We start from the raw sequence: 26,331 nt of genomic DNA, 5'->3' as shown, positions 1-26,331 counted from the left end.
TTTAAAATGAAGTCAATAGGCAACCTTCAGGGATCCTGATGTATGGCTCTGGCCTCCCTTTCTTTGTGAGTGACACTACTGTTTTAGATGATCTCATAGAATGGGAGTTACTTTTTAAAAGCAGCTAAGATTTATATAGCGAAACTATGTTTGAAGCACTTTACAATTATGATGTCATTTGATCCTCACAATAACCCTGGGAGAGAGAGGCTATTAGGATTCCTATTTTACAGAATGAGGAAACCAAAACAAAAATTAAGTGACTTGCCCAAGGTTACCTAGCTAGTGTGTCTGAGGGCCCAGAGCTCAAGTCCCCCCACTGCCTGGGTAGGCAGAAGAGGTTTCTTTTTTGCCTCTGTATCCACAGTGCATAGCCCAGTAACTGGCACATGGCAGGCTCTAAGGCCCTCCTAGTTCTGATATTCCCTGTACTGTCTTAAAGTCCTTACCAACTATAACAATCTACATTTTGACATGTCATTACATGTATCACAAGCACAGTAGAGAGAGTGTAAGACTTGCAGATGTAGATATGGTGTAAGTAAAAGTGTAAGACTCTGCAGATCTGAATTCAGATCCTACTTCAGATATTTATTAGTTTGTGATCACAAGATCAATTAATTTCTCTGAGCCTCAGTTTCCTCATTTGTGTAAAATGGGAATAAAAGAAAAAGAATAGATATTTACTAAGCATTTTCTGTTTTTAGGAAATGTGTGCCAAAGAACTTATAAATGTTATCTCATTTAATCTTCACAACAACCCTAGGAAATAAGTGCTATTATTATCCCCATTTTATAGTTAGAAAACTGAGGCAGAGGTTAAGTGACTAGATCAGAGCAGTCATATAGCTAGGGTCTGAGACAAGATTTGAACTCAGGTCTTCTTGACACCAGACCCTATCCTTCCAACTCTATCCACTGAACCCCCAGATGCCTAATAAAACCTGAATTCATAGGGTTGTTGTGAGAAAGGCATGGTACAAACCTCCAAGCATTCTGTCAGGTTTTGCTATTGTTTTATATTCCAAGGACCCTTCAACTTCAATAATCAATGTCCTAAAGACTCCTGCAGACATTTGATATCCAACAGGTCTTTCCAACAATAACAATTTACGTTCTATGCTCTAATGTCCTTTTCAGCTCAAATGTTCTGTATTCTGACAGTCTATGTTCTAAGGTCCTTTCCGGCTCTAACATTCAAAGTTCTTAAGATCTCTTCCAGGATATCCTAAGGGTATTGTCATTTCTAAATTCCAAACTATAAATACTAAATATGGTATTAATTGTGAAATAAAAGGGCCAAACAACAAAGGAGAAAATTGCACTTTTTTTGTGCCAACCAAGTCACAAGGAATCAGAATTGAAAAATAGTTAAGAAACCATCCAATTCAAACCCTTACTCATACTCACTAGCTGAGTGACCCTAGGAAAATCATTTAACCTCTATACAGTTCAGTTTCCCCATATGTAAAATAAGGACCCTGAGGTTCCTTTCAGTTCTAAATTTATGATTCTAGCATTCCAGACAAATGGTCATCTAGCCTTGGCCTGAATGAATACCCTTGAAGGAAATAGAACTCGCTCTCTCCCAAAGCGGCCTATTGCATTTTCATAAAGTTCACTGTTAGGAAGTTTTGGGTTTTTTCCTACAGCCAGCCTAAGTAATTATAATAATAGTATTATAATTTTTATAACTAACATTGATAGAGCACTTAAAGGTTTGCAAAGCACTTGGTATATACTATCCCACTTGGGCTACTTGCTCATAAAGTCTCACCATTTTTCTTGGTTCTGTTCTCTGGGATCAATTCAATTCCATTCAACTCTACCAACCAGCCAAGCAAAACAAATGTGATCGCTCTTATACAAAATAGCTCTCCAGTGTAAATACTACAATCCTGCCTTCTCTAAGCCTTCTCTTCTTCAATGCAAACCTTTCTAGTTCCTTCTCAATAGTATGTCCAGGAAAAACTGGATAAGACCAAAAATATACAATCCATCCAAACTACCACAATTCACCTACATGCGTCCTTCCTTCAACGCAGCAGGGAGCAGAAATACCAGTTTTAATTGCTCATACACCAAGACAGACTGATACAAGTCAGAGTAATCAAAAGTTTCAGTCCTGTCTGATTCAGCCCAGGGTGTGTAGCTCTGGAATTGGCTTCCTCATAGATGTTAAGTTCTCCTGCTTGACTCTGAGTGCAGGAAATGAATTAGCATCCATCAAGAACCACTGTGTAGAATAAACAGAAAAGCCTCCCACCTTAATTATTACAATAGCCTCCCTGCCTCCAATCTGTCCCTTCTATAATCCATTTTCCTCTCAGCTGCCAAAGGGATATCTGATAGCACTGATCTGACCACATCATCCATCTGCTCAAAAAAGATTCAGTGGTTCCCTACGGCCTCTAAAATAAAAGGTAAAGTCTTCTCTTTGGCATTTTAAGCCTTCAATCTGGCTCCAACTTATCTTTCCAAATGTATTCTTTTTCTTCACACACACACTACATCCCAGCAAAACTAGCTTAGTTATTGCTCTCCATACACAACATTCCACTGCTCACCTTCTCTGCTTTGCACAGGCCCATCCCTTGGGTCTAAAATGTTTTTCTTCCTTCGTTCTTCTACCTTTTGGAAAACAAACTTAAGTAGAACCCCTTACATAAGACTTTTTCTGAACACCCTCTCCCCTAGAGGGAGAAATAAAAATTACTTTATATTCACTTTCTATATATTTTGTTTTGACTTCATTATGAACATAAAACATAAGTTCTTTGAGGGCAGAGATTCTTTTTAGTAGCCAAAGTTCTTAGCATGGTTGGGTGCCTTGAACTAAGAAATACTCAATAAATGCTTGCTTTTTGGATTGACTTGAATGCTCAAAGGAAACCAGCCTGAAGTCAGTCTTGTCGACAACAGGATCCTCCTCAAAAAGATTCATCTAGCTGCTCTTCTAGGCTAGACCTGGGGCACTGGGCAAACCCAGTCGCAATCCACACCCCAAGAGTAGTTAATATACGTAGAGGCTCTGGAATCTCCCAAGTCCTGGAGGGGCCAAGTGAAGTCCATTCTGTGTCAGTGACCTTAGCTACTCCCTGATGAATGTGGAGGGCTCCCTGCCGGGCCAGAGGGACCCCAGAATGTAACAAAGCAGGCTAGTTAAGAGTTCAGGCAAGCCAACATGGTCACTGAACTTAATTCACCAGGTATAAGGTGAAATCCACACAGCTCAGGGAGGCAGCCACTATGGTCCAACTGACTACAGGCTAAAAGAGGTCAGTTTGATAGTGTCAAGAAAGCCAGTCTTAGTGAAGTCCAATCCTCACAGAAGAAAAGACTACAAACCCTAGCAGGATCTTGCTTCCTCCTCAGTCCTCCAATAATCACAACCCAGAAGCTGACTCTACTAAATGGTAAATGGAAAAGAAGATAAAAAATGGCTCTATAAAAACCCTGTTCCAGAGAGGAGCTCTGAATGTAATGTACTTTCCCCACATTGGTATTCTTATGTCAGCAGCTCTAGTCCAGTTTCAGTGAATGTGTCAGGGGCAATATCATTTAGAAAATAAAAATGACTTTCAATTCTGTTTTTAAATCATATTTTCCAAGATCAAAATCTTATTTCCCAAGTACTATTCTTGAAAGCCAAGGCCAAATCAAGCTGAGTTCACACCAATGTCTCACTCTCTCAAGCACTGGATTTCCAACCTGCCCTGGCACTAGGAAAAAACCTGCTAGGGGCAAGCATTGCAGATATTCCAGTCATGTGTAGGTGCCTTCATCAGCTTCTTCCTCCATACCTTCCAGTCTTTTCTTCAAGTTTACCCTTTATCAATGTGATTTCAAGTATACAGTGTATAAATAGGTAGTATGCTTCAAGAGTACCATAAAACCTTACCTACACAGGAATGAAAAGGCATACTATGCAGTAGAAGTCAGGAGTGCCTTGGAAAAGATTCAGTAAGGCCTGAAGAGAAGCCAGTGAAATGCTGTGCATCTCCTATGAAATGTTGTATATCACCAACTCTCCCTTATACTACTCAAATCTGAACACTTCTCTTTATGTAGCAAATGGAGTCTGAATTGGACACACTTGGGGCAGCTAGGTGGCAAAGTAGACGGAGTTCCCTGAAGTCAGAAAAATATGAGCTCAGGGTCAGCCTCAGATTATATGACCCTAAACAAGTCCCTAAATTTCTGTCTGCCTCGATTTCCTTATCTGTAAACTCCCAGAGTTGTTATGAGGATTAAATGAGACAATAACTGTAAAGCACTTAGCGAAGTACCTGGCACATAGGAAGTGCTATATAAATATTAGCTATTATAATAATTATTATTATCATTACTAACTGACTTGTGTGGTCAAACCAAACACAATGCCTATGGTAGACAGGGGGAACTTTCTCTTCAAGGAAAAGAAGAAAGAATAAGAGACACTCTCCCATTCCCAGTTTCTGAATGAAAGGATGGAATTGACTTGTTATTCTTGATCATAAAACAGATTTCCTCTTTGCTAATGATAATAGCTCCTATATCACTTTAAGGTTTAACAAAGCACTTTACTCGAGTAACCTTAAGACTATATAGTAAAAATTTGATTACTTTACACATGAAAAATTACTAACTTGTTCTTTATGCCTTGAACTAATTACACCACTTATACCCTTAGGAGGTTAATGACAAGTTTTTTTTAACCTATGTATTTATAAATGTGTTCATAAAAAATTAATGTATGATAACAAAAGATGGAAATAAAATATTTGCCATGATTGGAGAAAAGCTGAACAGATTATGTTAATTACTATAATGAAGAATTGCTATACTATAAGGATGATGAATACAAATAATTCAGAGAAAAATAGTAAGATTTGTCTGAACTTATATGAAGAAAGAAAAGCAAAAGAACAACATACCTGACTATAAAAATGTAAATATAATCAATGTGGTAAGAGGAAGAAGAATTAGTAGGGCAGGAGGAAAAGTAATTATTTCCATTTTACAGGGGGGAAAAAAGTGACTTTCCCAATACAGCCAAGATTAAAACCAGGTCCTTTGACTCTCAGTCCCCTTTCCACTAGACCAGTCTGTCTATATAGTTAAGCGTCCATTACAAAAACAATAAATTCACATTTATTTCATATAATAACTTAACCAAAACCCAATGCAATCATCCACTGCTGAGTTTCACACAAAATATATTCTAACCACCACAAAAATTTTTGTTTTATAAAAGTTTGATAATAACTTTTTTAAAAATCCCTAGAAATTACACTATTAGAACTAAGTACTCAGGTGGAAGGATTTTTATGGATTAACAGTGATGGAAATGTTTTCTCAAAATAGACATTCTATTATATCATGCCACAGCTTTTCAGACCTTGAACGGGGTTTCTGAACACAATTCATAATCATGTCCTACACTCTGAAAAGTTTCTCCTTGCCAAGTACGACAGAATAGGTCTGTAGTCCCTGCTACTGGGAGGCTCAGGCTGGTTGATGGCTTGAGTTCAGGAGTTCTGAGCTGCAATTAGATTAAATAAAGTCAAATAAATGTCCAAATTAAGTCCTGCTCCAACCTGGCAAGCTCCTAGGAGCAGAAGGCCACCTGCCGAAGGAGGTACAAATTGGCTCAGGTCAGAAATGGAGTAAATTGAAGCTTCCATAAGTGGAAGCCTAGGAGAGGCCACTGCACTTCTAGCATATACAAGTTTGGAAGGCCCAGTCTCCAGAAAATCAATTTTAAAAATCAAAAGTTTCTTTCTTTGATTTCTCCCCCCCCCCCCATTATAATGTGCCTTCCCTTTTCCAACCACCTTAAGTCTTCTCCAGCACTGAGTCATCAATGCTCTCCAGCAGAAGGTCCATTTAAAGAGCTCTGAGTGGGAGGAGCTTTCCCCCATTAGTGCCTTTCCAGAGCTCAGCCTCCTGAACCAGGAAATGGGATGACATAGATGTATAAGTCCTTAAAACAGAAATGGCTGGCCTATGATTACAGCATCTTGGGCCCACAGGGAGAAAAGCTTCATACGGTTATGGAGTTATTGAAACATTCGAGCTGAGAGACAGGTCTCAAAAGTGACTGCCTGTCAGCAGTCTCAGCTAAAAACTTGTTTAGGAACAACCTGACAAGCCTCTCCTTATTTTGTTCACATCCAGAAGGCCCTCTCTTTTCTCATCTTTGTCTTTCCAAATTGTGCCCTTTCTTTTAAGGCCAGTAAAGTGTCTCTGACTACTCAGGGCTCACTGATGTAATAGATTTGATCTATGATGATCAACTAGACAGCTCTCTGAGGTTAGAAACTTCATTTCTCCCCATCACCTCTTCTTCTCCTCCTCTTCCTCCTCACTGAACCCCATGCTTAATGCAATATTCTATTCTACAAGTGCTAGGAGTCCCCCAAACTGATGCACTTGAATAACTTCATCAGAGCATCTTAATTTAACTCTGTTCCTGTAGACTTTGCCAGTGTCTTCAAACAATACCAGTTCATTGTTTTGCTACCAAAACCTGAGAAAACTCAGCCCTTTGCTACAGAGCAGCTGAAAGGAGAACGAATGAAAAACTGCTCACTAGTCCACATGCCCATTCCCATCTCCTTGCTGTATAAATCAGAAAAGGTAAACCAGACAGCACCCAGTGACCATTTTTTGCTGGTTTCTGCATTCAATATGGCCTAGGGCAGTGAAAAAACACTGGTTTTGGAATCCAAGGACCTGGGTTCAAATCTTGTCTCTTACATTTACTACCTGTGTGACCCCCTGGGCAAGTCATTTAAATTTCTCACATCTGTAAAATGAGAGTTTGGGATAAGACAGCCTCTAAGGTCCCTTCCACCTCCAGATCTATGAAGCCAGACAGTCCCTGCCCACAAGGAGCTTACATTCTAATAAGGGAGTGGTAGCCAGGGAAGGCTGTTTTGGTCCAGTGAGTCACAGGGAGTAAGTAAGTGACCCACCCATTTAGAAGCAATAGCAGTATGGATGTGATTATGATTCCTAAAGCAAAAGGTTAGGGAACTTTTATGTAAATGTATATTTGTAAGGGAAAGGGGAAGAGGGGAGAGAAAAAGTCTTCACCAAGTAGCAGGGAAAATGGCAAGAAGGCCAGAGCAGGTGACTACATCAGATATGAAGCACAGAACAAGCAATCCAGGCTGTGGACAACTAGATGGAGTGGGCTCTGCGAGATTCGGTATTGGGGGCCATGAAGGCAACAGCACAACAAGCAGGCAGGATGCAGTAGGCACTCCAGAAGACCTACAAAGATCTGCCTCAAACCCACATCTCACCTCAAGAATACATAGATTTCAAGGAGCATGCCAGACTACCCTATAGTACTGTAGATGCTTAAGAACAAGAGCTTCTGGTTACATATTTCACGACAGTTCTGGAGTAGTCTATGCAATGACAACACAAGAAGCCTGGGACTCTTGGGAAGCCCCATTAATTCTTTCTGGCCACTGCAGGCCCTTCTATGTACAAAATTTGTACTTTGGAGAAAAGGAAATCAGATCTGTGATTTCATGGATGCCCCAGTTCACACAGTCAGAGTACCAGAAGCAGGACTTGAAGATGGGTCTCCTTGAGGTCAAATATTTATCCACTATTCCATACTGAATGGAAAGGTAAAGAAGACTTTCAAATGGGGCTAAACCCACCCAGGGGAAATGATTCCCATCCTGGAGATACCTGACTTTATATTTATAGTACCTTCAACTGTACAGTGAAACCTATCTCAATAGAACTATTCATTCATTCATGTGAAATCTTCTAGACTTTTTGTTACCTATAACCAAGATGAATGCTTTATCTCATGAAATAAGAATCATGGAATCATAAGATACTAGAACTACAAGGGACCTTAGCAATCATGAATGAATGAATGAATGAATAAACATTCATAAAGCCCTTCCTATATGCCAAGCACTGTGCTAAGCACTAAGACTACAAATACAAAAGGCAAGAGTCTCTACCCTCAAGGAACTTACATACTAAATCATCTAAAGACCACTACTGGAAAATAAAGGTGTTGGACTTGATGACTTCCAAGGTCCTTTCTAGCTTAAATTATGATGCTATGCTGGCCTCAAATATTATATGTGGACAATGAACTTATTCTACTTGTTTTATTCAGACTAACTCTTCTTTTTTATCCAGAAGGCAAAACTAGGATCAAGGGGGTGGAAATTGCCTGGAGTAGATTTTAATTCAAAGAAAGAAAAACCCTCCTAATGATTCATTATTCAAAAATGGAATAAGCAGCCTCAAAAAATAGTGAACTTTCAATCTCTGGAGTTCTTCAAATCAAAAAAAGAATAAGGGTTTTTAGGAGATGGATAATCTCAAAAGTTCTTTCTAAATCTGAATTCTAGTCCAACCTCTCATTTTATGGAAGGAAACTAAAGTCTGGAATTAAGGTAAACAGTAAAACAAAGCTATATCTACATGGTATCATGACTCTCCTACCTTAAACCTGTGATTTTAGATACTAGCATCCCAAACAAGTATAGTCAGGCAAACTGGCTAGTTCAAGCACCTCTGGGCACATCTGCAAAGGAGCATAGACACAACAAAGAATGGATACTAACATCAACTTCTTAAAATATAACCTTCCTTGTCTACTAGGCATACCAATCTTTAACTATGGTTTCAAAAGGATAAGCAGAGAAGAAATAGTACAGTATAAATGAAAAAACAGTGTGGTGTAGTAGACAGAGTATTGAGGCTTCAAAGCTTAGGACTTGGATTTGAAACCCACCTCAGACACTTAACAGCTGTGTCACTGACTAACTTAATATCTATGAACCTTAGTTTCTGCATCTTTAAAATGAGGGAATTGGGCTCACTAACACTAAGTCTCCTTCTTAATCTAAACCTAAATCTTAAATCTAAATCTAAAAGAATAAAGGGGAAAGTACAAACTGAAGGCAAAACATGAAAAGAACTAATATAAGTGGGAAAAGAGTAAGGACAATGAGCTTGAGTGCATAACCCTTCATGACACAAAAACAAAGAGCTACTGGCTCTAGAAGACTCCCAAAGGTAACCTGGGGACCCCAATTCCTATCCTCCTATATATATTGCCAATAGATAGCACATACCTAGGAGAAGAAGGAAGGGAGACATGGTCCAAAAGACGGTGTGCCAAATCTTACTGTGACCTCATTTCTAGAAGGATAGCACCAGTACACTGTTTTGTGGGGGTGTTTTAAATAGCAGAATCATATTTTGTCGCTAAAGAAACATAAATTCAATTACAAGAACACACAAGGAAAGAAAGTTTTTTTCACTTACTTTGCAAATACAGTGCCTTGTATGCACTTAAAATGCACAAACTTGCTGTTTGTCAAGTGTATGGGAAATACCAAATTGAGAGGCCCACCGATTGCCAACTAAACTGATTATGTTTGTTGTGAAAAAAATCACTTTATTTGTATCCTGCACACACACACACACACACACACACACACACACACACACACACACACACACACACATATTCATGTATTCATCCAGACTTGGAATAATTTTTTTAAACCCAGCCCAACCCCTTACACCCCCCCAAAAAACCTTCCCAGCTTCCTGATAACACCACCAGTACCAATGCTTATAGCTGAAAAAGAAGTCTCTAGCTGACTCCTCCCCTAGAGTATAAGTAGAGGAAGCTTTGAGGCAGAGCCTGGGAAATCCACCCAGCCTCCAAATAACTTTCTTTAGATTTACATGGGAAAACCTAGAGCTGGGGAATTCTTCAGTTCTAACAGCATTTCTGTGGGTGCTAACTGGTCCCCCTGAGTGTCAACCAGAAATGACCATACCTGGTCTGTTTGCCTGGCAATGAGATCAGTCTTTGCTAGTCCAGCTAGTCTGGGTGCAATAAGGAAGCCAGGCCCTGTGGCTCCCCATCTGTACACTTCTATTTTCAGCTACTGTGGTCCCCAAATCACCCTGGGATTGGCCCAGCATACATCTGAGAAAGAGGTAAGGAGCAGCTCCTTTGGCTTCCAGATAACCCCACTTAAAATGGAGATGGATATCCCAGCCTTGGGGAAGTGTTCATTCAGATACACCACCACTCCCCCCCACCCCCCCCCACACACACACACTCACATGCTCCTACGCCATCTGTCCTGTTGATCATGTCTATTCATCTATGGAAAAGTGACCCCAACTCAGATCCAAAGAATATATTTTTCCAAAGTTATTTTATCTATGATTACCTGTTAATAAGTAGTGTCAATAATTTTGGTTTTGAAGGTAATTGCTATTCTGGTTTTAAATATCTGCATTTAATGCTACTACCATTCTCTGTGAATGAGAAATTTTAAATCATATTACTTTTAGCCTAACAAGAGACCTGGGTTCCAGTTCCAGATTTACCACTAACTTGTTATGTGACCTTCGGCAAGACTTAAGATTTAAGAGCTGATCCTTGAGGGCAGGTACCTTTTTTTTTGGTCAGTCACTGTGTCTCCAGTGATTAGTATAGTGCCATGCACATAGTGGTTGCTTAAGAAAAATCTGTTGAATTAGACATCACCTTTTAAGTGAGGAAACTGACACCCAGAAAGATCAAGTGACTTTCCCAAAAACACACAATTAGTACAATCAGAATTTGAATTCAGGTCCTCTGATTAGAAGTTTCACACTCTTTAAATTATATCACACTGCTATTTCCTCTGTCTGGACCTCAGTTTTCTCCTCTTTTCTTGCACAAGAGAGTCTCTCACATTTTATGAGTGTCTTCCATATCCAGAGTTCTTAAATTACCTATCACTAGTGACCAAAAAGTATTCAGGTTTTTTAAATGCCATTTTCCTATTTTGAGAATCTGAGTTTTAGCAAGGAAAAAAAAAACAAAACTTCTTTTGGTGTTTTGTTATCTGACTATTCTTTCCATAGCCTTATCTTAGTAGATAGTTCTATATACATTTCCTTTAACATTTAAAGTTATCCTAGAGACTGTCATTAGAGCTGGCAGATAAATTTTTGCCTCTCATCCCAAATATAACCTTCTCTCTCTCTTAACCAGTGTTAGAACATGACAATGCTAGTGTTGTGGATCCTATCTCCCACATTCAATAAATGCAAGAGCACCTAATATTTATCAAACAAGGAATGGTTCTATAAATAGAAGAGGAAAGAGGTACTGGGGAATATGTAATATGAAAACAAAAGGTCTCAACTTAAAAAAAAATTTTATAAAGCCCCCACTGTGTGGTGAGCATTTTGCTCAACCAACCCTGGTAAGATAAGAAGCTTAAAAAAACAAAGAACCTAGCCTCTTGCAGTTTATTGCCTAGTAAAGGTGAAAGATACATAGGTAACTATAAAATACACTATTATGTGATAAGCTGCACAAAGTGCAATGTGGGGAAGGACGTAGGTCTGGAGAGGAGGGAGAAGAGAGAACCGGGTAAGGCTTCCCAGAGGATTCACAGGATTTATCACTGATATGGACCTTAGAAGAATTGTCGTACAGTGAAAAATGCATTGGATTTAGAGTAAAAGGAGATAGACTCAAATCCCAACTCTGTTACTACTTTATATGAGCTTAAGCAAATCTCCTATGCTCCCTGGACCTTATTTTCCTCATCTGTAAAATGAGAAATTTGGCCTAAGAAACCTCTGAGGTTTCAGCCAATTTAAGAGATTATAATATTAAGTAGCAATCTGAATTTGAAGCCAGGACTTCCACTCCAAAACTTTCTTGATACTATAATATCCCTGGTCATGTTACTCTATTTATGTCTATAATGTTTTATATTGATTCACTCAATGAAAATAGGAGCAGGGTCTTTGAGATTCACCTCAAACTTAAAAAAAAAAAAACATTAAAAAACTCAAAAAATCACCTACCTAAAGGAGCTAGGAAGAACCTGGGGATTGGGCTAGTTAAGGTATCTTCCTGGTTAGGATAATGGATTCCCTTGACAACCAATCTAAGGACCTTTCTTTGGGAACCTTCCTTTGAGATGGGACACTGTAGCTTCCACAAAATGCTTTAATAAGGAACAACAAGCTCCTGTGAACACCCACATCCACTGCCCAACTCCTTCCCAGACATGGATTTACTGTCCTGAAAACACAGTTCCTATGGCTGCTGTTTCTCCTTCCCCTGGGTTGGAGGGTAAGACCTAAAGAGTTCATTTTAATATTTTATCCAAAAATGCCAAAAATGGACTCTTTGAGACTCAACCAAGATTAATGTCTAATCTTAAATATTAGAAGCTTCATACCTACCCATAAATCCATCCCATGTCCCAACCCTAAAGATTTGCGCACACATTCAAATCTAGGTTAATATTAATTTTAAAGAACAAAAAATCACTCAACAAGTATTTATTAAGCACTAATTATATGTATTCCAGGCATATTTATAATATATATTAAGTAGTAAGATTGAGGATACAATATTTTAAAAAAAGAAACAAAAATGCTCTCAGGTATTCTTGAGAGAGAGACATTCTATCTGGAGAAACTATTTACCTATCCATACATATCCAAAAAATTATATATATATATATATATATATATATATATATATATAACATGCATAGCCATACACACCCATACATAGAAAGAATACAAAGTAGTTTAGGAAGAAAGGGAAGACACTATTTGGGGAAGAAAGGGGACACTAATTGGGGAGTACTGGAAAGCAGAGGTAGTAGAAGGAAACAATCATTTAAGCATTATCTGTCAGATACTTGTGTAAATGCTTTTCAAATATTACCCTGTTGGATTCTCACAACAACCCTGGGAGGTAAGCACTATTATTCCCATTTTACAGTTGAGGAAACTGAGGCAAAAAGCAGTTAAGTGACTTGACAGGGATCACATAGCTAGTAAGTGACTTTGAACTCAAGTCTTCTTGACCCCAAGGGGTGCTTGAGCTGAATCTTAAAGGAAGTAAGGGATTCTATGAAGAGGTAAGTAAGGAGAACATTCTAGGCATGAAGAACAACTGCCAGGACAAAAATACCGAAAAAGGAGAGGGAGCATTCATTGTATGTGAGGAACAGCACATAAACCAATATGGGTAGATCACTGAGAATGGGAGTTGTTTAGAGTATTCAAAGTAATTGTTGGTCAGTCATCTCAATGGTGTCTGACTCTTCCGGACCCTATTTGGGGTTTTCGTGGCAGATACTGCAGTGGTTTGCCATTTCCTTCTCCACTAGCAGATGAGGAACTAAGGCTAACAGTTAAATGACTTGACTTGCCCAGGGTCACACAACTAATATGTGTCTGAGGCAAGATTTAAAATCAAGAAGATGAATCTTCCCCACTCTAGGCCCTGCACTCTATTCACTCATAAAAATCTGCCCAAGTAAAGTAAAGACTTCATTAAAAAGCAAGACTGTCCAAAAATGGTCAGCAAGCCCTCAGAATCAAAAAATTGTAACATTTCAGAATTCTTTTTTTTTTAAACCCTTACTTTCCATCTTGGAATTAATACTGTGTATTGGTTCCAAGGCAGAAGAGTGGTAAGGGCTAGGCATTGGGGGTCAAGTGACTTGCCCAGGGTCACACAGCTAGGAAATGTCTGAGGCCAAATTTGAACCTAGGACCTCCCATCTCTAGGCCTGACTCTCAATCCACTGAGCTACCCAGCTGCCCCCAACATTTCAGAATTCTAAAGGGCTCCAGAGACCATCTAGTCCAGCCCATACCTGAAAAATCCTCTCTATAGCATATCTAAAGAAGTAGTCGTCAGTTTTTTGCTTAAAGACCTCCAAAGGGGACAGGGAAGTACTATTCCACTTTTGGGCATCTCTATTTATTGGGAAGATTTTTCTTACATCAACCCTAAATGTGGTTCCTTGCAACTTCTACCCATTGCTCCTGAAATAAAATAAGTTCTAGCCCTCTTCCATATAGTTCTACAAGTACTTGAAGACAGATATGCTGATCTCCTTGCACTTTCTCCAAGCTAAACATCCCCAATTCCCTCAACTGATCCTCATTTGGCTGTCCTCCTTTAGATGCTCTCCAGGATTTCCCTCTTGTCACCTGCTCATTTAGTAAGGCTACAGAACAAAGCATGTAATATCTTTCACCTGGACTATCAGGTCTTTGTCCAGTGCCTTAATGGGTATGTCAGTCCTTACCAGGAAAATAGTAGCAAATAAACATGGTCCCTAGTCAAATACAATCTAATGAGTATTAATTTTAAAAAAAATGGATATCATTTTTTCTTCAGAGAGGATATTAGACTTCCCTCAAGAGAATTTTATAGGTGCCAAAATGTGTAATAAATGATATGACAATTGGCATTAGAGCAAAAGATAAACCACTTTTATTTGATGACTTCCACAAAACACAACAAGCTTACTCAGTTCAGGACAGGGAAAAGGTTGGAACTTGGAGAGGGAATCTACCCCACTGGCTGTGAGTAATAGTAGAGACAACACTAAGAAAAGCACAGAAATCAAATAAACCAAGAGGGGAAAAAAAGAGGATTGCAAACACACAAGCCATAATTTTCCTTCTAAGTTTGAAAAAAAAAAAACAATTATTCTCTGCCTTTACACACAACACTTAAGAATCTTGTTCTCTGTATATTAAAAAAAAAAAAAAAACCCTAGCTTAGACAGAAGGATTAGTATTAAGGTGACTTGTTTTCCTACTTTCTATTTCACTAAAGTATTCATCCTGCCTGAGCAAATGGATAGGTAAGCATGTAAACAAATAGTCATTATTGTGATTGAGAATGAGGGCTTCACCTTTTTTCTCTCTGTTCCTATTTGGTATAAAAATAAAGGGAGGCAGCTGGGTGGCTCAGTGGATTGAGAGCCAGGCCCAGAGACAGGAGATCCTAGGTTCAAATATGACCTCAGACACTCCTTAGCTGTGTGACCCTGGACAAGTCACATAACCCCCATTGCCTAGTCCTTACCACTCTTCTGCCTTGGAACCAATACCCAGTATCGATTCCAAGGAGGAAGGTAAGGGTTAAATAAATAAACAAACAAACAAATAAATGAATAAATAAATGAAGGACAATTTCCTTGGGAGTCTATTCAGTGCCTTTGACAAAAGAAATTGTGGCCTAAGTGAAAAAAGGTCATCTATATGCACTTCTGAATTGTGGTGGGAACTATCTCTGGACAAAAAGGGTACAAAGTCCTATCCAAGATGGTAGACAAAGATCATGAGTGGGTCAAACTCCACTTATAAGGGAAGAAAAAATTAATATCGTATTTTCTTGATCAGCATTGATATAACTTTCATCTTTGTCAGAGGTAACCCAATCCATTGGTAATACAACCTTAAAACTCAAAAACTGAATATAAGGAATTCAGATAAATAAAGAAAGAAGTGTATGAACTGATGCAGAGCAAAATAAGTAGAACAAAGAGAATGGGAAGAATGACTAAACAAAATAAATGAAAAGTTCACTGAAAAGATGACAAATTCTAAATAACTTTAAAAAATATCCTTGAAAAACAAATAATGAAATATATTTTCCTCTTTAAAGCAAAGAGGTAGAAGTCTAAAAGGTCAGAATATTGCATTTGTTGTCAGATGTGATCACTGTATCAGGTGCTTTGGTTAAATTGTTATTCTTTGTCATAAGAGGGAAAGGGCAGTTGAAATGATAGGAAGTCAAAAAGCATCAATGAAACTTTTAAAAATTCAAATCTGAGCTAATGATATCAAAAAGAGATAAAATATGTATAAATCCACCCAGTTCAGCCTATACAATTTCACCTGTTCCCCTGCCTTTCTTCACAAGTATGTCTCAGTCACACTTACAAATCAGTATTTCCTCTTGGTAAAATGTTTGGTTGTCATTACCTACACAGCCTTAGTCTACACTGTAGCAAACCAGGCATCCCATACCAAATAAGTCAATCCATGAACTGTGACCTATGCAACCAACAGCCCAACCTTGATAAAGAAAGGCTAGAAGTGCAGGGCCCAAACCCCAACTGCACAGCCTAACAACACGGAACTCAAAGGTTGCTCTGTACAAAGTACAAAGAGTAATAAATTCATCCAGTTTAGTTTCTTTTTACCAAAATGACTCTTAAGCAGTTGCTGTGTCCACATAAGCCCAGCTGGCCACATCAGATAAGCGTGGAACATGTGGCCAGTCCAATCATTTGCTGCTCCCCAACACTGCCATGCCATGTGGCAAAAATCCAGAAACACCAAGTTGGCTTCCTGCACACAGTTGAGACACCTCCCTGGAAAGTAGAGCCACCAAAGGTTTCATTCTTGGTCTGATTTAGCTGCAATTACGCAGATCTGGCCAATATCTATAGATTTAATAATTATTCTGTTAACTGAAGTTCCAGTGACAGACAAACCAAAAAATTCAGACAAAATAGTCTTTCTTGGGGAGAAGAAGCCCAGCAGGCAGAGAAAGTAGAAGTTGGGTGCCCTGAATAAATACAACTGGTTATCAAAACTGAATTCTATGTAAATCAACTTGATGATTGACAGATTTCCAGTTGATTTTGTACTATGTAGGCCCTAAAGTACAAGATAACAAACGTTTGTAGAACTGAATTAAACTGAAATGAGCTTAGCTAAAATGAATTCAATTGAATATAGATGTTAAAGAAAAATAAATGTTGTCCCAGGGTATTTCCCTGCACTAATCATCCTCTGATGTTTTAGCAACTTAAGGATACAGCAGGTGACACCCAGAGGAAAAATCTTAAAAGCATTCATCTTTTTATAGGCGGGTAAATTCATATCCTACATGTCTGTTCCAAAGTAGGCAACTCGATGTAGCTCATATTAAATTTAAATTGTACTCCAATTCACCTTTGTTTTATTTGAACTAGTATTCCATAACAGTGTAGTATTTAGGTGACACTGTAGAATACAGATAGGCTATATAACTCTATAACCAAAGTTAAAACCATGATAGCTAAACATTTTCTATGTCAATGCTGGACACCAAGTGGCTAAAGACATCAATAGATATTTCAAAGTCTATCGTGATCCAATCCCCACCCCAACCCTCAAGTCCTCATCTTGGATTATCACACCATTTTTTAAGGAAGGAGTCCCCTTCCCACAGAACCACCATCCTCCAGGGCATCCACATCTCTTTAATGGCTTGGCTAACAGGAATGAACAATGACAATACTTGGCAAAGAGGGCCCCATAGAAATGGGGTTTGGCTTAGTCCAGTAGAGAAAAGAGGATTAAGCCAGCTCATTTAGGATACTTCCTCATATTTCCATCTTCAAGATTTCCCAACCCTTCAGAAAAGAGAATTGCCAAGACAGGGTTTTTCAGTAGAGAACCCTTCCTTCCCAATCCTGGAAATCACAATTCTACTCAAGAGAAATATCTAGTGACCACTTCTCTAACATTCTAGATTCTCAAGCCTTAAACACAAAACATGTATTTGGGTGTTTAGGTCTTTTTGTTTTCCTGCTTTTTTAATGGATACCTAACATCTCCTTTTTCCTCTCTCCTTTCTCTCAGCTACACTTTTGCAATAGTTCAAAATCAAAATTCTTGGCTTCCAAGTTGACTTTCTCAGGATTCTAGCTGTACAATGGCCATATCAGTAGCAGAATTTACCCTAATGTTTACCCTTGTGTGACTGAATAAGACTCAGATCTAGTATCAATACCTTCCAATTTAGAATTATTTTTTCCTTCCTGTGCTCCACTGGAAAAAAAAAAGGAGACCATGACTACCCTTGGCCATGTGAGTATTTAGACATGCCCTTGCCCATGCAAGAACCTCATTAAGAAACCTCAAGAGCATCTGAAGCAGTCACTGCAGAGGCAACTGGAACCTGAAATTCCAGCATTTCCTTGTAATAGAGAATACCAAGGTTCCCATTTGTGCACAGGTGAAAAACCAGCCTTGGGTGGACTACATAAAGAGTAAAGATCATGCATAAGCTGCAGGCAGCACCCACATTCCTCTAGAACCATAATGCTCCAAAGATGTTTGGGAAATGAAGCCCTCTAACCAAAGTGTTCACTGAAATCCCAACAGACTAAGAATTATGAATAAAAAGTCTTCACGTGTCTTAACCTCTAGTATAACAACAGCAAGTGAAGTAAAAAATGTCTCTCAAACATAACATCCACCTTCTAGCTGAATTTAGCAAGGCAATCCAAAAAAGAACTGGATGCTGGGGTCAGCACAAACAGGGATGGTGTGTACATGACACACATGAATACTGTGGACAGCTACATGGAATTCTATGTCCCTTTGTGGCACAGCAAGACTAGAAATTTGATTCTATCCTCTTCTCTCCTCCCTTCACTATTGATAAACAGGTTCAAAGTCAATAGGGAGGGCAGCCTGTTTTCTCATTCCTATTGTCAGTCTTTTCCAAGGAGATATGACCGCTACCACCAGAGTAAGGCCTGGGCTCCAGGAGACAGTGTTTTTACTGTCCTTGGCCAAAGACACTTGTTTCAAAATACAGATTTTCCTGTCCCTCTCCTCTATGCCCCACAGTGACCCCACAGCAGCATCTGTCTCCTGGAGCCTTAGAGCCATTATTTATGACTGGATTTCAGAAACAGAGCTTTGGTTCATTCTCTAGTCTCATGAAGCTGCCTCAATTCTGGCCATTTGGGGGGGAAAACACTCATTGACCATGCAAAATCCATATTTCTGGAAAACATGGGAGAATAATCAGCCCTGGGCCACCCCCTTGCCCTTTGAAATATTTCACCACCCAAGGGACCCCAACTTCCACACAATCCGAGGTGTTTAAGATTTTAAGCCAAGAACCTCGGGTCCAAGCTGTCTATCAGCATTTCCATGGAAAATAAAAACACTTAACCGTACTGGCTTGCTAAGGTTAATTTTTCTTTCAGCTCAGAGGAGATTGTTGGGGGAAGGGGGAATGGTTCAGTGGAAGCCCAAAGCAACCCCGGGGTACAACCAATCACCCCCCTCTGGGTTATGTGCCTCTGAGCTGGGACAGAAAACCTGGCTGACCCAACCTGCCCTGCCCTGCCCAACGCACCCAGACCAAATGACCAAGGAGGGCTCAATGTCATTCTGTTTAGGGACTTGGTCCCCCCAGCCACCAGGACCGGCAACCCAAGACTATATAGGGCCTGGTGGGCTGGGACGGGAGGCCCCAGGACTAAGGAACTGAGCTCTCATCCTCCTTCCCTCTAATATGACAACCGGGCGTTCGCCTCGCCTGTAAAGCCAAGCCAGGCCCAGAAAGACAAGGATGCAGACCCCAGGGCCGCGCGGGGGGGGGGGGGGGGGGGGGGGCGGGGGGGCGGGGGGTAGGGCATGGGGGCGGATGCCGGGGTACACTCCCACACACACACACTCCATTACTCCTCCAAAGCCCGGAGCCCCCACCCCACAGGTCAGGGGAGGTTACTCACCGTAGCCGATGCCAGGCTGTTATCCGCCAGGGTCAAGTGGTGAGGCTCCCACCGCCTCAGAAATTTGGAGGTGAGGATCTTGCTGAGGAATGTCCTAGGGTGCCGGATGACACACACCTGAATGTCCCCTTCCTGGAGCAGTTTATACCTCATCCCGTTGCAGAGCAGCAGGGCCCTCCGGCAGGGCACGGCGCCCAGCTTACCGCCCTCCACCGCGGACATCTCGCCGCCCAGCAGAGGCTTGGTCTCCTCGATCTGACGGGGATCACCCGCCCCGCCGGAGCTGCTGGTCAGATCCATAGCTGGTCCTCCCAATCCTCCTCCTCCTCCTCCTCCTCCTCACCGCCACCTCCCAGGGGAGAAGGAGGAGGGAGGGACGGAGGGAGCCCCGAGGACCGTCCGTGTCACAGCAGCCCCCGCCCCCCCACCCCCCACTCCTGGGCGAGGTGGGCGGGGGGAGAGGGGGAAATCCAAAGAGCCCCCGGGGGAGGGGGCAGGAGCTGGAGCCCGAGCGCGAGGAGGCGCGAGCCGGGCTGGCCGCGGGGCGCCCGCGGAGCACTAGTGACGGCGGCGGCGGCGGCGGCGGCGGCAGCAGCAGCCCCTCTAGGTTCCTCGCCGCTCTGCCCGCTCCCTCGCGGCTTGCCTGTCCGGCTGCCCGTCCAGGTCCTGAGAGCCTTCCTATCCCGGCTAGCCTAACCAGTGAAAGGCATGTCCTCTGCGATAGTGCCCGGCGCCGAGTCTGGCGGAGGCGGGGAAAGAAGGCAGAGTCGCCGAGCTGACAAAGGTGGACGAGAGGGAGAGAGAGAGAAAGGGAGAGGAGGGGAAACGGAGCTAGCGAGCGATCGAGGAAGCTGCTCCTCTCTTTGTGCCGCCCGCCCCACAGTCCGGGGGGGGGGGGGGGAGGGCTTTTTTTCCCCTCCCCTCTTCTCCTCCCCTCTCTCAGCTCCGCGCGTGCCTGGGTGCACAGTGTGTGCGTGTGTGTACAGTGTGAATGTGTGTACAATGTGAGCGTACAGTGAGAGTGTGTTTGTGTGTGTGCGTGTGTATGTATGTGTGTGCTGAAGGGGGTGGGAGAGAGCCGCGGAGTTAGAGCTACTGCTGCCGCCGTTGCTGCTGCCGCCGTTGCTGCCACCGCCGCCGCCGCCGCCGCCGCCGCCGAAACCGAAGTGGGGGAGGGGAGTAAAAGGGAGGAGGGAAGCGGGGGGAGGGTGGAGAGGGAGGAGGAGGGAACAGGAGTTGTGTTGAGAGATTGCAGAAGCAGCCCAGGGCTTTCCTGATTGGTCTCTCCAAAGTCATGTGCCGCCCCTCTGACGTCAATGGCAGCGGGAGCTGAAGCAGGAGCGCGAGCAAGAGCCGGAGGCGGCAGGGGCAGCTGTGGCGGCAGCAGGGACGGCTGCAGCCGCAACAGCAGCCCCAGTCTTGGAATCAACTGAGGCCAGGGGGAGGAGAGGCCGCCAGTCTGGCCGGCATGCTGGGGATGCGGGCAGCGGGCCGCGGGCCGGTGAGACTTAGGAGGCAGGGACGCAGGACAAGACTGGATGGAAGAGGTAGAGGAAAAGGACAAGACCCTAAGGAAAGCAGGGAGAACCAGCTGCAGAGCCACGAATGTACGGAGAAGTGCGGAGCACGCTCCGCGCCCTCCGGCTCGGGGAGGTTGGAGCTAGGAGAACGTAGGAAGGGAGGCGGAGGTGCTAGCTTCCTACTTGCTGGCTTTTTCTGCCTGCCTGCCTGCCTGCCTGCCTGCCTGCCTGCCTGCCTGCCTGCCTACCGCGGGAGGGGAAGAGGGAAGGGGCCCGGCTGGAAGCTGCGCCCCTGCTCCGAAAGCCACCGCCGCAATGATGGGGTGAGGCCAGGCCTGGCGAGTCCGGGGGTGCAGGCTTGCGCAGGCAAGCAGGCAGCCCAGGCAGGGCCTGGCAGGAGCCAAGAAGGGAGGACGTGGGAGAGGGTAGGGGTGGGGGTGGGGGACAGGAAAGGGGAGGCCAGGAATGTGTGTGGGGAGTGGGCGGGAGCGAGTTCGGAAGCTTGGGGTGAAGGGCAGGGAGTGGTGGGGTGACCTCATGCAGGAAAATGCAAGCCCGATACCCCACATTTCCAAATCCCCTGAAGTGTGTTCGTGTGTCAACCCAGTTCTCCTTCCCTGGGAGTCGCTTGAAAATCCCTCCCCACCGAAGAGAGAATTCGCCTCCTTGGTGACTGTGATCGGGTTAAATTCTCGCCGGGGGATTCTGCCTCCTGTGATTTAGCTAGTTCGGAAGGTCCTCTCTTCCAGAAATGTCAGAGGCTGGAAGCTGGATCGATACAAGGGGGGAAATGGCAAACAATACCTGGCAAAGGTGGAGATCTGATCTTTGGCTACAATAGAGAAGAACAGGAAAAGTGGAGCCAATTGTCTAAGCTGTGACAGCCAGAGACAGCCAATTTGGATAATTAGGGTCATAAAAAAGATTTTTTTTCCTTCTGAATTATCAAGTTAATTACTGCAACACCCCGCCTTATTTTGCCTGTACAGACACAACCAAGCTTCCTAAAACCCAACTTTTCTAGTGTCAAGAGCTTCACCGAAACCACACACACAAAAGGTAATTAGCCAGGTTTTTCTCGAATTTCTGCAATTTACTAGCCAGGAACATTCTATAAGCACCAAGGTATTTTTAGAGGCAGCCCGATAAAGTAGGAAGAGTGCCAAATGTAGTCACAGAAGACAGATTCAAATTATGATTTTACAAGTTGGGTGAAATTAAAAGCCAGGTCTTTGGGTCTTAGTTATTTGGTCTAAATTACATATATATATATAATGTCTTTCTGTCTCAATTCATATGATCTTTAAGTGTGTATATACAGTATACAAACTTGCTCTTTCTGATTCACAGCCAAATCCCACAAAATTCAATTTACTAAGCATTTATTAAGTGCTTTCTGTGTGCTAGGCACTGGTAATTCAAAGAGGAAATATTTCATGTCAATGAATTTGGCCCAGGCTTGAATTTAAAAAAAGAAAAGTCTCGCCATTGAATTCTCCTTTGTGACAAAGAAAAACAATTAGGCAAAAAGCACCTGGTAGAGTGAACACATCTGACACTGTCTCTCCAATATTCTGTTCTATTAGCCCCACATCTCTCCTCCGCTTTGAGGGGGAAGGTAGATTTCATTATTTGTTCTCTGATATCTTTGGGTTTTTTTTTTCAGTTTCTTGAGCAGTCTGTCTTCATTTTAGTAAGCTTTTTCCTTTACATTGTTGTAGTTCCTAGCCTGGGAGCCTATCTTCTCCTGAAGGAATATAGCATTTAAGGAAGGCCAAACAACCCATAACCAAACAACCAATTTGTGAGCCATTCTCCTGGACAGAGAGTGGTGTAAAGTGAGAATGAACCATTGTGTTGTCAAACCCTAAAGAAACCCATATATGAGACTAGACTCAAGTATTCACTGAGCAACAAGAATTAGTTTTAGGAAAACAGTGTTCTTGCCATCCCAGTTTGAAGTTCAGAAGACCACTACCCTGGGGAAAACATGTAAGCAAAAGTCCAAAGAAGTTCACTTCAGCATCAAAGTAAGAAGATAACTCACTGTTACCAGAGTATTTAAACCCTTTGAGAGATGAAGTTCATAGAGTATTTCTAGAGTCTTGCCACACCAAAAATTCTGGTCAATCTGTAATCAAACCACTGAGGCAGAACTCCAAACCAATAACCATTTATTAAAGAAACTAATGCCCCTTCAATGAATGGGATCTCAGATCTTCCTCACTTTCTGAGATGCCTCTTCCTTCCAAAGCACAGATCTGTATAGCCCAACCTTCATAGATGGTCCCAACTATACAGAACAAGGTACTGCAGCTACAGTCACATTTGTTGACCCAAGGCAATGGGTGGGCAGGTCTCCAGCCAAGCCCTAGCAATAAACAGAAGCTGAGCAAACATCCAGCAAGAAGAATCCCACCCAATGTTGGGTAACAAAGGGAAATGATAAAGGATCCTGGGGCTACTTTCCCTGGATGGTCACTAGAACAACAAGGAAAGGATCATCTCTGCTCACAGGATATGTGCCCATCACTGACTTAAGAGGGTAAAAAGATGGTCAGGGAAATGCTTATCTCCCCAAATTGGGTGAGGGGAAAATGTCAAGAGAGCAGAGGCCAGGGCGTCTGGATGATCTCCTTCAAGTTGGCATTACTCATCAAGCCACATAGGAAAAGGTTCTCTAGTTATGAACATTTTTATGGTTAAACAAGTGCATTCATGGCTCAGTATACAATATTAAACCTACTTCTTATGGTCTAAAAGGTCTAATGTAAGAAAGAACTTCTTGAACAAGGTATGAGTATAATCAATACCTATGTGATCCAACATGTTGACTACAGATGAATGCAGATATAAATTGAACAATAACTCCTGAGTAATACTGATTGGAAATAGACTAGGGATACATTTATGTAATCACACAAACTGAGTAATACTGATTGGAATAAATCATATCAATAAATCAATTTTTTTCACAACTTGCATAAAATGTTAGAGCTAGAAGATTACAGGATTGAAAGCCAAAGGAACTGGAATCAAATTCCAATCCTGCCACTTTCTACCTCTGTGACTTTGGTCAAATCAATTAGTTTCCTGGGCCTCAATTTCCTCACCAACAAAATAGTTTGGACAAGATGACCTCTAATGTCTCTTTCAGCTCTAACGTGTAAGTCAATGAGTATCTTTGGAGAGTTCCTGGATCCTCTGTCTTATGATCTGAGAAGTTAGGGTTCCCAAAATGACTTTATACACACAAATTATAAAACCCTAGGCAAGAAGCATGTATGGCCAAAATCTTGGTGTAGCCCTGAACACAGCTTTGTATCTGGAGTCTCTGAGACACTATAGGACATCAGATGCAAAGCAAAAAATATAGTTGCTACCTATATCCTCAAGAATCAAGTCCTTCCTGGTTCCTGCAGCCCCAAATTATTATGGCCATAATTCAGAGATAATCTCTTGTAGGTAGCACCTTGCTGCTATTCTATAAATATCAAATAGAAATACAGGAAAGGCCTTTTAACAAGTTATTTCAGACTGAAATCTATAGAACTTTGTAAAAATAAACTACAGTGATGAAGACATTGACTCTTTTGTTTTGTGGACTGTTGGACCAGACATTTTTTGCTTCATTTAATCCCATTTGCCTAATTTGATCTTCCTTTAGAACATTAGAAGTGGGCAGCCAAATCCACCAAAAATAAAATACAATCTTTGTATAACAAGAGGTTATCAAACCCCAACTAATGGCCCACAAATTTCGAGCAATATTCTATAACCACAAAGTTTCACAAGGAAAGGCTTTGCATCATCCCTTGGGGTTCATTACAACAGGATTGAACCTATAAACTGAGAAAAAAGCAGGAAGGACTGGAAATCTCACATGAGAACTTAATTCCCCTCAACTTTTGCCACAATCAGCTTCACAAAACAAGGTAAGCAGAGGAGTGTTTCAATTTCTGAAATTTTACTTGACAAAGTATTATTTTGGGGAACAATCAACCAACCAAGAACAGTTATCTGTCCCCATGTCAACAAACTACTTTGTTCTGAACCAGTTTCATAAACATTTGGAGGTACCTCCGGTATGCTTGGTGCAGGCCCTATCAAATGGAATTGTATTAGAAAGAAAGAATTAGGGGCAGCTAGGTAGTTCAGTGGATTGAGAACCAGGCCTAGAGATGGGAGGTCCTAGGTTCAAATCTGGCCTCAGACACTTCCCAGCTGTGTGACCCTGGGCAAGTCACTTGACCCCCATTGCCTAGCCCTTACCACTCTTGTGCCTTGGAGCCAATACACAGTATTGACTCCAAGATGGAAGGTAAGGGTTTAAAAAAAATTCTTTATTAAGCACCTATTATATATCATTTGTTGTTTTCAATGTGTCCAATTGTGACCCCATTTGAAGTTTTCTTGGCAAAGATACTGGAGTGGTCTGCTCTTTCCTATTCCAGGTCATTTTATAGGTGAGAAGACTGAGGCAAACAGGGTTAAGTGATTTGCCAAAGGTCACACAACAATTAAGTGTCTGAAGTCAGATTTGAACTTAGAAAGATAAGCCTTCCTGACTACAAACCTGGCACTCAAACCACTGTGTCACATAGCTGCCCCATTATATGCCAAGCACTATGCTAAATGCTTTACAAATATTTCATTTCTCACAGCAACTCAAAGGTAGGTACTATTATTATCTCCATTTATAAATTAGGAAACTGATGCAGACAGAAGTTAAATGATTTGCCCAAGGTCATATCTAGTAAATATCTAAAGATGGATTTGAACTCAGATTTATCCTTAACACTAGCCCAGTGCACTATCCACTGTACCATTTAACTAATCTAAATATATAATCTTCCTTTGTGCCAGCAGGTATAAGGGAAACCAAGAATCATGAAGTATCAGAGATGGGTGGGAGCTTAGAACATATGTCAAAGAACATAAGATCTGAGAGATAACTTAGAACATAGTAAATATGCGGGATCTAAGCCCTTAAAATCTTGTACCTCTAGCCCTCACATGTGCCTCTCAAGGAGGAGGTGCTTAATAAATGATTACTAAATTGAATTATGCATAGAATGTCAGAGGAAGGAGAGACCCAAAATATAGAATTTTGGAGGTAGAAGGTCCCTAAAAAAGAACATGGGATGTTTGAGTTAGGAAAGATCTAAAGATAAAGACTGTCAGTCCTATTATAATTAGACCATAAAATGTGTTCGAGTCAAAAAAGGATTTTGGAGAACAGCTAATCCAATCCCCTTATTTAATAGATAAAGAAATTAGAACCCAGAGAGAAGTGACTTGCCTGGGTCACTTGCTCATGACAATTTTAGATGTAGCATTTGAAGAAATAAATAACTAAGCCAGGTGACCTCACTTCTTGGCTCCTCTCTTCCCAAAAATTGAAATTACAAGGACAATCAGACCCAAGCAGTTCTCATTTTAAGGGATAGACACCTTCTTAC

At 41.6% G+C, this 26,331-nt stretch overlaps 1 protein-coding gene and 1 long non-coding RNA gene across 4 annotated transcripts in view; both read right to left on the bottom strand.

The window, feature by feature from the left end:
• LOC103096539 (uncharacterized) overlaps positions 1-19,194 on the bottom strand; it is a 37,215-nt gene extending 18,021 nt beyond the window's left edge. Inside the window, exon 1 of the long non-coding RNA XR_458720.2 lies at positions 25-19,194. This is a non-coding gene — a long non-coding RNA (uncharacterized LOC103096539). The remainder of the gene's footprint in view (positions 1-24) is intronic.
• Positions 1-19,652, bottom strand: part of CMIP (c-Maf inducing protein) — a 278,542-nt gene extending 258,890 nt beyond the window's left edge. For all 3 annotated transcript variants that reach the window (XM_001380927.4, XM_007476119.3, XM_056813298.1), the window contains exon 1: positions 19,350-19,652. In XM_001380927.4, the coding sequence (XP_001380964.1) occupies positions 19,350-19,649 (300 nt within the window). In that variant the 5' untranslated portion in view covers positions 19,650-19,652. The remainder of the gene's footprint in view (positions 1-19,349) is intronic.
• Positions 19,653-26,331: the final 6,679 nt, after the last annotated feature.

The sequence above is a fragment of the Monodelphis domestica genome, chromosome 1 (genome assembly GCF_027887165.1).
Source record: "Monodelphis domestica isolate mMonDom1 chromosome 1, mMonDom1.pri, whole genome shotgun sequence".
Classification (NCBI taxonomy): domain Eukaryota; kingdom Metazoa; phylum Chordata; class Mammalia; order Didelphimorphia; family Didelphidae; genus Monodelphis; species Monodelphis domestica.
This window is presented reverse-complemented; position numbering and strand designations above follow the sequence as displayed.